The sequence below is a fragment of the Polychytrium aggregatum genome, assembly GCF_025602895.1.
Source record: "Polychytrium aggregatum strain JEL109 chromosome Unknown BJ171scaffold_20, whole genome shotgun sequence".
Classification (NCBI taxonomy): domain Eukaryota; kingdom Fungi; phylum Chytridiomycota; class Chytridiomycetes; order Polychytriales; genus Polychytrium; species Polychytrium aggregatum.
In genome coordinates, this window is record NW_026516222.1 from 442,837 (window position 1) to 453,223 (window position 10,387).

At 58.2% G+C, this 10,387-nt stretch overlaps 4 protein-coding genes across 4 annotated transcripts; 2 read left to right on the forward strand and 2 right to left on the reverse strand.

Annotated features, from left to right (window-relative positions):
- Nucleotides 1-45: 45 nt before the first annotated feature.
- BJ171DRAFT_506675 (uncharacterized protein) lies at nt 46-1,880 on the forward strand. Its single transcript, XM_053111148.1, has 2 exons — nt 46-364; nt 531-1,880. The coding sequence occupies exons 1-2, from the start codon at nt 133-135 to the stop codon at nt 1,763-1,765; spliced, it is 1,467 nt and encodes a 488-aa protein (XP_052966318.1). The 5' UTR covers nt 46-132; the 3' UTR covers nt 1,766-1,880.
- Nucleotides 1,881-2,295: 415 nt separating this feature from the next.
- BJ171DRAFT_506676 (small nuclear ribonucleoprotein F) lies at nt 2,296-3,267 on the forward strand. The gene is made up of 4 exons (XM_053111149.1): nt 2,296-2,335; nt 2,527-2,652; nt 2,856-2,920; nt 3,151-3,267. Exons 1-4 carry the CDS (start codon nt 2,330-2,332, stop codon nt 3,194-3,196), a joined length of 243 nt encoding a protein of 80 aa, XP_052966319.1. The 5' UTR covers nt 2,296-2,329; the 3' UTR covers nt 3,197-3,267.
- A 786-nt stretch (nt 3,268-4,053) lies between these two features.
- On the reverse strand, nt 4,054-6,741 carry BJ171DRAFT_506679 (uncharacterized protein). Its single transcript, XM_053111150.1, has 5 exons — nt 6,299-6,741; nt 6,259-6,261; nt 5,720-5,860; nt 5,055-5,432; nt 4,054-4,880 (listed from the first exon to the last, which is right to left on the reverse strand). Exons 1-5 carry the CDS (start codon nt 6,534-6,536, stop codon nt 4,342-4,344), a joined length of 1,299 nt encoding a protein of 432 aa, XP_052966320.1. The 5' UTR covers nt 6,537-6,741; the 3' UTR covers nt 4,054-4,341.
- A 568-nt stretch (nt 6,742-7,309) lies between these two features.
- Nucleotides 7,310-10,157, reverse strand: BJ171DRAFT_599408 (uncharacterized protein). Its single transcript, XM_053114931.1, has 7 exons — nt 9,713-10,157; nt 9,501-9,602; nt 9,279-9,383; nt 8,977-9,111; nt 8,634-8,845; nt 8,224-8,311; nt 7,310-8,064 (listed from the first exon to the last, which is right to left on the reverse strand). The coding sequence occupies exons 1-7, from the start codon at nt 9,884-9,886 to the stop codon at nt 7,405-7,407; spliced, it is 1,476 nt and encodes a 491-aa protein (XP_052966321.1). The 5' UTR covers nt 9,887-10,157; the 3' UTR covers nt 7,310-7,404.
- Between the last annotated feature and the right edge of the window lie 230 nt (nt 10,158-10,387).

Consider the following 10,387-nt stretch of genomic DNA (forward strand, 5'->3'; position numbering starts at 1 on the left):
CTGATCCTCTGGTCGCTCCCTGCCTGGTCGATGCACTGCTTTTCCCCATCATCTCTTCAACCCCCTTTCTTCCGGAATCGTTCCCTTCCTGCACACTCCCTCTCGGCATCTGCCCCTCGCATCCATCCTGCGATGTCCTCTCGGCTACCGCATCGCCCAGAGCTCGCCTCCCCACACACTCTGTTCGCAGCTGCCACCGCCGAACACTTTCTGGCCCGCCGGTCTACCAATGAGCTCGATGCGGACTTCTGGTTCACGTTGGCTGGTGTCATTATCGGCGGCCTCGTCCTTGGCGTGGGCATCTTTCTGCTGTCGGTGCATCTGTTCTTCCGAGAGCCTTCCAACAAACTCCCGGATGCTCAAGGTACGCACTCGCTATCGGTTTGCATCTTGCCCTGTTCTCCACCGCATCCCGATTTGCTTCACAGCCCACACCAGCGACCGCACATCGGCGGCCTTCATGTTTCACTTGTCACTCACTCGTTGCCCTCCTCGGTGTTTGCGTTGCTCATCCTGCCTTGACTGTCCAGGCCATGGTTCGCAACTCAACTTGACTCATCCAGCCAACAGCGCCCCATTCGATGCTCTCCCCACCAACTCCTCGCTCAGCCCAAGCGCATCATGCTCCTCGCGCCCTTCCATCATCGCCAACGCAGCAGCGCCCGCCGATATCCCCCTATATATCGATCCAAAAGCACCTTACAGCCACCTCATACCTTCGAGCAATGATAACACCGATGTCGGGCCCATTCCACTTCATACCATCCAAGCCATCGCTCCCTCCTCTGGCATTCAGCCCAACTCCGGCCTAACCTCATCTTCTCAACCCGGCTTCTCGGCTGACTCTGCATCGAAAGAGCCGCAAGCAGGCACCTCCCTGGCCGAGGCGATATCGTCAGGTCGACCGCGGATGCGGGAGTCCATGAGGCACCCGACGTCGCCTGGCCTCCCTGCAGCGCTCGTCATGGCTTCGCTCCATCAATGTCCCATCATCACCTTTCCGCCAGCTGCGTTTGCGCAAGTGCTCGACCCGAGTTCCAGAGTTGTCGATGCCGAGCCCATGCCGGCGCAGTCTCCTCCGAGCCCAGCAGCTCTGGCGGATCCGCTTGGTCTTTCAGTGCTCTCGATACACCCGAGTGGACCCGATATCGTCCCAGCCTCGGTCGCTGCCAACCTCTATGGGTCAAGGTTTACACCCGCAGTCAATTCCGGAGCCCCACCGCTGCCATACCACACACAAGCAACCCCGTCAGTGGGCGAGCCTGGCGTTGATCGCTTTAATTTCAGCTTTGCGAGGGATTCGGCCGACTCCAACTTACTTTCATCTCCTCGACCAAGTGACAGCAAGCAGTCGCACGATGAAAGCGCTCATGCTGCACTCACCGAGATCACTACTGCCTTGGATCGAGAGCGGGCTTGGCTGCCGCTGGACTTGCATGACCCACTCGCACCAACATCCCTGCACCCACCCTCCAGTTTCGAGCCCTACCCTGCTGACGCCCAGATCGATGGGTGGCTTGGACACCAGAACATCTCCGAAGCAACCGCACCGCAGCGGGTCACAGCCTCCTCGCCGGTTGGCGTGCACGAGGAATTACTCGTCGCCAAGAAGGATTACAACCCCGCGCACGACTCGGAGGTCTCACTCAAGAAAGGCGACGTCGTGCGGGTAGCTTGCTCGATCGATGAACGGTGGGTGATGGTCGTCAAGGATCAAGTTCCAGGCCGAGTCCCATGGGAGTGCTTGGGTCCCATCGCGAGCTGACGAGCAGCAGGCGCCTTGATGAAAGAAATGTGCTCGTAAAATGCAGCAGGATATCATGCTCTCGAAGCTGGTACTTGTCTGGTTCTGGAACCCATATACACCTTCGTCCATACCACGATCTGCTCCCTGCGCAAGGTCGACGATTTGCGAGAGAGACTCCATCCAGGCCGTCGACACTCTGGCTGGTATAGTTTGAGCAGACTGGATCCTGCATCGGTCTGGCTGGGAACTATGGTTGCTCGTTGCCGCTGGCCTGGTCTGCGGTGCGTGTGCATGTGCGTGTGCATGTGCATGTGCGGGTCCCAACGAGAGTCTATCGATGCCGACAAGGCCCATCTTCGATACATGACCGCCTTGGCTCCAGCTCGGGCGATCGGGCCATTCGGGCGGTATCCGTCGTATATCACGATGGAGGTGTTGGCATGGTGCTCGCTGATTCGGGCTGGCAATCCACGTGACGCTCCGCTCGAAAAAGGCGAGATCTGGGTGAAAGCAGGCGGCCAGAATCCCCAGCTTTCCGTCCGGCCTCGCCTCCAATCTGCCCTCACGCAACCAACGCCGAGCATGTCGGTGAGTGCCCTATCCTCGCGCCGTGAGCGAGGCTGAAGTCTTCCCGGAGCTGTGCCTGTGGCCACCCAGGCTTGCCTCGAGACTGCCTTGATCACCCGCAAGCACCCCGAGCTTCGGTCACAGAGCCGAGCCACTGACCGATCTGTTGGACGCACACATCCGTGCATCGACCCGCTCGTTGATCTCTGCAGTTTGTCCCCGTCAACCCCAAGCCCTTTTTGATGGGCCTGACCGGAAAGCCCGTCATGATCAAGCTGAAATGGGGACAGGAATACAAGGGATACCTCGTATCCGTCGACTCATACATGAACATCCAGGTGCGGCAAGCAAGGGAGTCTTTGAAGCACCCGACGCTGCTGGTGCTGCCAAAGAGTTTATGCTGGCTTCACTCTGCTTATACCGGTGGCGATAAAATCAGCAGCGATGACGATAGGGGCATTTGGCAGGAAAGGGGTGATCCCTCGGGTGCCTCTCTTGGGGTGTTGTACTAACTCTGGCTGGTATCTGCACCCATCGCCAGCTGGCCAAGTCTGAGGAATATGTCGACGGAGTCCAGACGGGCGTTTTGGGAGAAGTTTTGATCAGGTTTGTGTTTGCTGGTCCGATGGGGGGCTTGCTCTCGATCGCTGGATCGGACAGGCATGAAGTGGGCAAACCCAGCCGAGGGCATCGCAGCTCGGAATGATGACCTGGGTCGCCGCTGTCACTCTCGATCTGGAAAATGACTGTGTGCCAGTGGGATGCCAGCGCCGTGACCTCGGGTAAACCCTCAAACTGACCACCTTCCTGACTGCTTTTATTCGTCGTTCGCACAGATGCAACAACGTACTATACATCCGTGCGATAGACGAAGAGGAATGAAAGCACTGATCCTGATATCGTTTTTTTGGCCCTTACCAATCCCATCCAATAAACGACCGCAATCCCAACAACATCCTTGTGGCTCCTTGGCGTCGGAAGAGGGGCGGGTCACGGATATTGGTATGCCTAGGCATGAAGGGTGTTCGGAAGTGCTTCGAGGGAGCCATGGAATGGGTCCTCTGAGCAGCTAACAGAGGCAAGAGTAACTCGTCATGGTCCTCCGATTCGATAGCGTCGGCACAGCAGGCGGATGCTCACGAAATGGAAGACAAAAGTGCTCACCCCGAGACTGGAGAAAGCAGGGAGCTGACGGAGGTATGTACCTCGGAGACGACCGCGTCAGGCCGGCAGGTCAAGCAGAGTCATGGGAATCGGGGTGCCATACCTCAATGGTGAGGTGACCATTTGGAGTATTGGCGAGACGCTCCCCCACACTTCTGGTCAGGCAGAGCCCATCCCGCAGCAATGGGAATCCCGATAGATAGGGAAGTGGGTTACCGACAGACACGGATGGAGCCATGACAACGCCAGATGCCGATGACAGCAACGTTGCCATGGTTATGGTGCGAAAGACGCTCGTTAGGGTGCTTGTGAAGTGCTCGTTAGGGTGCTCGTGAAGATGGAGTGTGCGATCGATGAAATGCAGCCTCAAGGAATGCAACATGAGCATGCCACCAGCACAGCCATCGGCAACAACGGCTGTATCAAGATGGCAATGATTGATACTCCCGACACAGCGACCACGATGGACCTGCACTTGCAATGCCGCACTCTCCCACCTGCCACCAGACACTCACACGCAGCCAAAGACAGCAGGAGTGAGTGAGAGATTGTTCGACAGTGGAACTGTATTCGAACGACCTGCCGAGCGACCTGCCGAGCGACCTGCCGAGCGACCTGCCGAGCGACCTGCCCAGCACGTCCTGGGTCAATGTCTGTTTCTATCAGGCGAGTCAAAATACTGCACAGACCATCATGCCGCAAGCCGCCGTCAGTTCATGGCACCATGCAGTTGGCATGACGCAGTCGGTATGACACAGTTGCCATGGCCCGGTCGACTCGGCCCAGTCAACCACACAATGCAATGTGCATGGCTCAACCCGTCTATCACAGCATGCAGTCGCACCACGGCGATGATGGCTCCATCACACGAGGTCCGCCGTGTCCATTTCTTGGACGCAGGACCATGGAAGGCGGCCTCGTCGTCCGCCAAGTGCCTCGGCCAGAGCCCAGTTGTTGTCGATCGATGCCAGCACCACGACGATTTCTTTCACGCCGACACTCAGCTCGCTGTCGTCGAGCGACTTGTGCGAGGACACGACGAGGTACTGCTTCTGTGTTGGCGTGCTGACTCTCGAGGAGCTGACCGGCGCTGGTTGACTAAAGTCGACAATCGAGTCGTACGATGGCGGGGCGAGACCGGTGTCCAGGGCGGTGCCGACGTATGTGCCCGATGCTGCGGCCAAGTCCGGTGCCGAGAGGGCCAGTGTGGTTGCGGTCGTGGCTGTGGTCGTGGACAGGGTCGTCGATTGAATGGTGGCGGCGCCAATGCCTGATGACAGGATGCTGTCGGTGGAGGCAACGTTGGGTCTTCCTTCGTCAAAGCCGCCATTGCGGTCGCGGCGTCCGTCGGTTGCGTCCCGGGAGGGCGACGGCGAACGAGCCACAGCCAGCCTTTCTCGTTCTGTCGACAGCAACGATGCAACGATGAACAGTCGGGTCAGCACAAGGAGCGATGCAAGGAGCGATGCAGGATATGATGCAAGGCATGGTGCTGAGAGCACGCCACGGCATGGAGCAGCTTATGGCTTGTGCATGCGGCCTGTTGACCCGCCACCGCGATGCAGCCAATATTCACCTGCAGCGTTCTTCCCAGCCTCGCGGCGTCGATGGATGACATACAGCGCTGCCACAAAAGCCACGACCAGTGCACCGACGACACCGCCAACAATCGCTGGGATGTTGGGACCAGACGATGGCTGCGGTGCAGGTCCAGGTCCAGGTCCAGGCGCAAGACTCGGCGTCGGTGTGTCGTTTGTGCATTTGCCCTTCAGCGTCGGTGAGATCATGGTGACGTGACTGCCGACGGCCTGGTTGATGAAGGTCATGCCGGCGGTGTGCTGAAAGTCAAAGCTGCCGTTGAGCCAGTTGGTGGAGAATGCGCTGAGAGGGATCACCAATGTTTGGCGCTGGCCGCTTGGGACCAGAAAGTCGTAAAGGGAGTGGTATTGAGACTCTGAAGGCCGACCATCGGATGCGGCGGGAGAGTGGGAGATACGAACGGTGAAGCGCGAGGAATGATGTGGGTCAGCGAGAGAAGGATGAGTGCACGGCGGTGGCCCGCCAAGAGACCAGCTGTCGAGTCGCAGCCAGAAGACTGCAGGCCAAGCGGCTGGCATGGAGCTCCGCCGAATCACCATGAACGGCACCACACCATCCCACCATCCCACCATCCCACCATCCCACCATCCCACCATCCCACCATCACAACATCACAACATCACAACATCATGGCTTGCGCACCTGCGCTGGCAGAGACACCCTGTGGGTATTTGCAATCGACCGAGTTTTGAGTGAAGACGATGGTAAAGTCGACGCCAGGGTCGATGATGACGTCGGACTGGAAGGTGTCGTACATGGACAAGTCTCGGCATCCCTGCGAAACATAGCGGACAGAGCAGCGTCAACAATCGCGCACCCGTCCCGGACGAGGATGCCGGTTCGCAGGCTCAATCGGCGGCCGAGGAGACCGGGAATGCGACACGCAAGCGCAAGCGCAGGCGGAAAGTGGAGACGGAGACGGAGACGGAGACGGAGACGGAGACGGAGACGGAGACGGAAACGACTCCCGGTGCGCCGTTGGAGGGCGATCTGGGTCGGGCCACAGACTTACCAGCGAAAAGAACCTGATCGGGATGGGCGATGGATATGGATGATGGAGGATGAGATATGGACGATGGGATGTGACCGATTGGAGGACGAAGTGATCGAATCGACAGATTGACAAGTTGACAGATCGGTCAGACGAGTCGGCAGCAAACCCCCGCGCCGATCGATCGATCAGACGAGTCGCCAGCCGTCGCTGCGAACGACAGCACACATACCAGTAGTTGGCCACGGGCGGCATGCCGGGGTGCGTGGAGGCGCTGGAGTTGAACGGCATCGCAACGACGGTGAAGTTGCTGTTGTCGACCGACGGCGTGATCATCACAGAAGCGTTGTCTTGCAGCGGGAGCGAGATCCGAGACATGGCTATATCCGGGGTGCATGTGGAGGCTCCCGCGAGAGCGGTCGTCGCAGCCAGGATCAGCAGCGTTGACGTCGAGAAGCCCGCGAGCATGGTGAGCAGATGGTGGGCGTGGAGATGGGGCGGGTGTGGAGATGAGGCGGGTGTGAAGGCGAAGGCGAAACGCGGACAACGGGATTATATCCAACCCAGACCGAGGGGCCATGCGTTGGCTCCTGTGGCCGCCGGCGAGACGGTGTGACAGTGAGTCGGGGTGTATGGACCGGGGCGAGGGGCGAGACGGAGGCACATCCGACAGCCGCAAGCAGATCAAAGACAAGCAGATCAACGACAAGCAGATCACAGACAAGCGGGTCCTCAGCCAGATCACAGACAAGCAGGCAAGTGTACACCCAGAGACAAGTGCACATCCAGAGGCAAGTGTCGACTCGAAGGCAGCGATACGAGCTGTCCGTGGCGCCGGGCCGTGTGGGACGTGGATTGCGACAACGGGATTGTTTCTTGTTGCTCTCCAACCCACCACGGTCCCGAGATCGACCAAAGCACAGTGCGCAACACCACTAGCAGAGTATTGCTGTCTTGGACAAGACCTCCTCGTTCGTGTGCTGGGATGGCATGCGACAACCTTCCGGCTGTGTCTGGTCTGCCATGGGCCTCAAGGCAGACGGCCTTGCTCTGCCATGGGCCTCGGGCAAACAGCGGCCCGTTCGGCTCTGCCCAGCGACACTCGGCCTTGTCCATCCTCGTTTGGGTGCGTGCATCGGTCCAAGAGTCGCACGGTCCAAGTGTCCCAAGGCCTGAGTGCCGCACGGCCCAAATGTCGCACGGCCGTCTCGCCTCTCCGTTCTATTTGCGTTTATCCGATCTGTCGTGGCACAATTATATTCTATTTTGCCGACTCGGTACAGTTGACTCCCTGACCACCGACACAACCAAAGCATAGTCCCAACAGTAATCCTGGTCAAACGGCGGTGTTCTCAGAACTTGCGTCGGACGTGGCAGAGCGAGCCTTCTGGAGCGTTCTCTGGACCAGTGCAACAGCATCGCCGATGGGGTTCTCCTTGGCCATCTCGTCGCCGATGCGGTCGCAGTTCTTCTTGAAATACTCGGCCCGGTCCACCAGGATGTCCTTCAGCGCTCCGACCAGCGTTGAGGTCGAAAAGTCGTCCAGATCGATCACATTGGCGATGCCTCGGTACTTGGCGACCGAGGCCATGAAGGGTTGGTCAACGACATGCGGCACGATGATAGCCGGGAGCCGGTACTTTGCTGCCGTCTGAGTTGTTCCGGCGCCGCCGTGGTGGACTGCCACATGGCACCTTGGGAACAGGTAGGTGTGCGGGAACGATCCGACGAGGCGGTAGACCTTCTTCTGTTGGATCATGGTATCCAGTTGCTCTCGGAGTGCATGGTACTTTGTGTTGGTCGGGTCGGCGGATACATCGTCGGGGCCCCATGAGAATGCAAAGACGGCTCTCAACTTCACACCCTGCGACTCCAGCTCTTGGATGGCCGTGAGCCAGATGGTCATGTGGTCGATCTCCTTGGTGGAGGTTGGGCCGAGCTTCTGGAGCGAGCCGTATCCAAAATAGACGATCTTTCCGGAGGCAAGGAACTCGTCCTGGAGATCGAGGGGTGTGTTGGATCAGTGACCGGCTGTGGTGGCAGACGACTTGGCATGTGTGGCCGCGTGTGCTCAAGACGGACAGGCTCAATGTGCTCGAGACGGACGAAGCCACCAAGCGACACCGAGGACGGATTGATCGAGGCGACTGCTTACCAGCTCAACGGGAGCGGAGAATGGTTCGGCGTACTGATCTGCTTCCAGCTGGAGAGGACCAGACTGGACGAAATCCATGGTGGGCTTGCTATTGATCGAAACACACAGCAGCGAGGGTGAGTATCATCGTTGGCGTGCCGTCACAACCACAACCACAACCACAACCACAACCACAACCACAACCACAACCACAACCACAACCACAACCACAACCACAACCACAACCACAACCACAACCACAACCACAACCACAACCACAACCACAACCACTACCACAACCACAACCACAACCACAACCACAACCACAACCACAACCACAACCACAACCACAACCACAACCACAACCACTACCACTACCACTACCACAACCACAACCACTATCGACATCGTGCTGCTGTCCCGGTACTCACAAATCGGAGGCGATGGGAACCAGTGCTGGGCTGAAAGTGCAAATAAACGGCATGGCAGCCCGCGCACGAGCCTCCCTGATCATCAGTTGAATGATATCATAGATGGCAGTGATGTACGAAGGCAAGAATCCGCGGCGGAGTCCCAGTGCTCGTCGTCTCTCTTGAAGGATCGGATTGAAGATCCAGAGGGAGCGGATCCCAAGGGACAACCACTGGTGCGGGCAGCCAGAGATACAAAGCGTTACTTTGTGGGTCATCATTCGGCTCTGTGACAGTCGGCTCTGTGACAGGCGTCCCTGGCAGATGACAAGCATGCCGCGGCTCGGGTGTCAGACCGACTTACGGTCATGAGATTGCTGCGTCTCGCCTTGTCGTTGTCTGGCTGATACTCCAATCCAAGAACAGGGGGTGGGTAGTCCTTCGTGGCCTGGCTAGGCTGGAGGTAGCAAGCCACAGTCGGGATACCTCGCTTTTCGCACTGTATATGACATCAATGGACAGGGTCAGGGCTGGCAGGGCTGGCAGGGCTGGAGCAGCGACGCCGGTGCATTGCCATCGCTCGCATCACGAGAGCAGCGTGTGGCTGTTCTAATGGTGTTGGCAGCAACGATCACAGCCAGATGGCGCTGCCAAACTGAAACTCACGTCCTCTCGAAGCTGCAGAGCAACGTTTGTCAAAATAGCCAGATCGACTCCTTTGAGATGTTCGTCGGCGGTCTTGAAGAAGAACTTGAGAACAGGGACGCACATCTTTCCAGCCATCGTTGAGGACGGGATTGTGCGGTGTTGATTAGTTTGATGCAAGGTGCAAAATGCAAGACACAGGCTCATGTCCCATTATGCGTGTGCCAGTGCATTGGCTCTTACCTGGATGAGAGGCATGATTCCCTTAGTGGTCCCACGGAGCTTGAGAAGCTGGTCGGCCCCCTCGACACCGAACCCTTCACTGTTGAGCTTGACTGGGTCGTTCTGGGAGAGGAGGAAGTCGAACAACGACATCAGGAGCGAATCAACTGCGACTGCCGCGATTCCTTCGGCCTGACAACGATCAGACGAGACGAGCAGGCAATCGCACTCACCTTGAGGTCGAAGTACTCCAATCCTTCTTTGCACACCTTCTCCTCCCACTTGGCGGGGGCAACGATTCGCACACGGTAACCGCACTGGGTGTGCAGCGCACGGCCAAGAGCGAGCATCGGCATAACATCGCCGGCCGAGCCAAAGGCATAGATGACAACGAGCGGAGTGGACATGCTTGATTGGCAGTGAAGGGGCGAAGGGTGGTGAAGGGCGAAGGGTGGTGAAGGGTGATGAAGGACGACCTGGTTCAGCTGCGGGCTTGGCTCGCTGAGACGGTTTTCGCTCGCAGGAGCGACTCGGTTCGACAGGAGAGGGTGGCTGGCATTGCCGCACGATGCTGGGACAGGTGGGGGCGGTGTGCGAATCTTTGTGCCACGATGGTGATACGCAAGGGCTAGCTGGATGCTGCGGTACAATCGTGGCTATCTCGAGTCACAGTCTCTGTTCTGCTTCCGAGTACTGTCATGAAAGATACGAGACAGAGCACCAGTGATTCGGTGGGCACTCGGGCGTCTGATGTGGAGATGCTGGGACACCGGCAGCAATCGGCATTCTGGGCTCTGCGGCGCATTGGCGCCGAAGCAACAGCAACACCATCCCCAGGGACAAATATTACAGGCAATCCAATAAAAAACGGGACACCCGAGTTTTTGACCATTCATCGAATATTTTGT

What these genes read in the sequence shown, in the direction of transcription:
- BJ171DRAFT_506675 (XM_053111148.1), top strand. Translation starts at nt 133, where the DNA reads ATGTCCTCTCGGCTACCGCATCGCCCAGAGCTCGCCTCCCCACACACT. An exon ending in CAAACTCCCGGATGCTCAAG is followed by an intron (nt 365 to 530) that starts GTACGCACTCGC and finishes TTGACTGTCCAG; the next exon opens with GCCATGGTTCGCAACTCAAC.
- BJ171DRAFT_506676 (XM_053111149.1), top strand. An exon ending in ACTCATACATGAACATCCAG is followed by an intron (nt 2,653 to 2,855) that starts GTGCGGCAAGCA and finishes ACCCATCGCCAG; the next exon opens with CTGGCCAAGTCTGAGGAATA. An exon ending in TTGGGAGAAGTTTTGATCAG is followed by an intron (nt 2,921 to 3,150) that starts GTTTGTGTTTGC and finishes TCGTTCGCACAG; the next exon opens with ATGCAACAACGTACTATACA.
- BJ171DRAFT_506679 (XM_053111150.1), bottom strand. Translation starts at nt 6,536, where the DNA reads ATGCTCGCGGGCTTCTCGACGTCAACGCTGCTGATCCTGGCTGCGACG. An exon ending in GGGTGTCTCTGCCAGCGCAG is followed by an intron (nt 5,433 to 5,719) that starts GTGCGCAAGCCA and finishes GTCGGCCTTCAG; the next exon opens with AGTCTCAATACCACTCCCTT. An exon ending in GGCTGGGAAGAACGCTGCAG is followed by an intron (nt 4,881 to 5,054) that starts GTGAATATTGGC and finishes TGCTGTCGACAG; the next exon opens with AACGAGAAAGGCTGGCTGTG.
- BJ171DRAFT_599408 (XM_053114931.1), bottom strand. Translation starts at nt 9,886, where the DNA reads ATGTCCACTCCGCTCGTTGTCATCTATGCCTTTGGCTCGGCCGGCGAT. An exon ending in GAATCATGCCTCTCATCCAG is followed by an intron (nt 9,384 to 9,500) that starts GTAAGAGCCAAT and finishes ATGGCTGGAAAG; the next exon opens with ATGTGCGTCCCTGTTCTCAA. An exon ending in GACGCAGCAATCTCATGACC is followed by an intron (nt 8,846 to 8,976) that starts GTAAGTCGGTCT and finishes TGCCCGCACCAG; the next exon opens with TGGTTGTCCCTTGGGATCCG.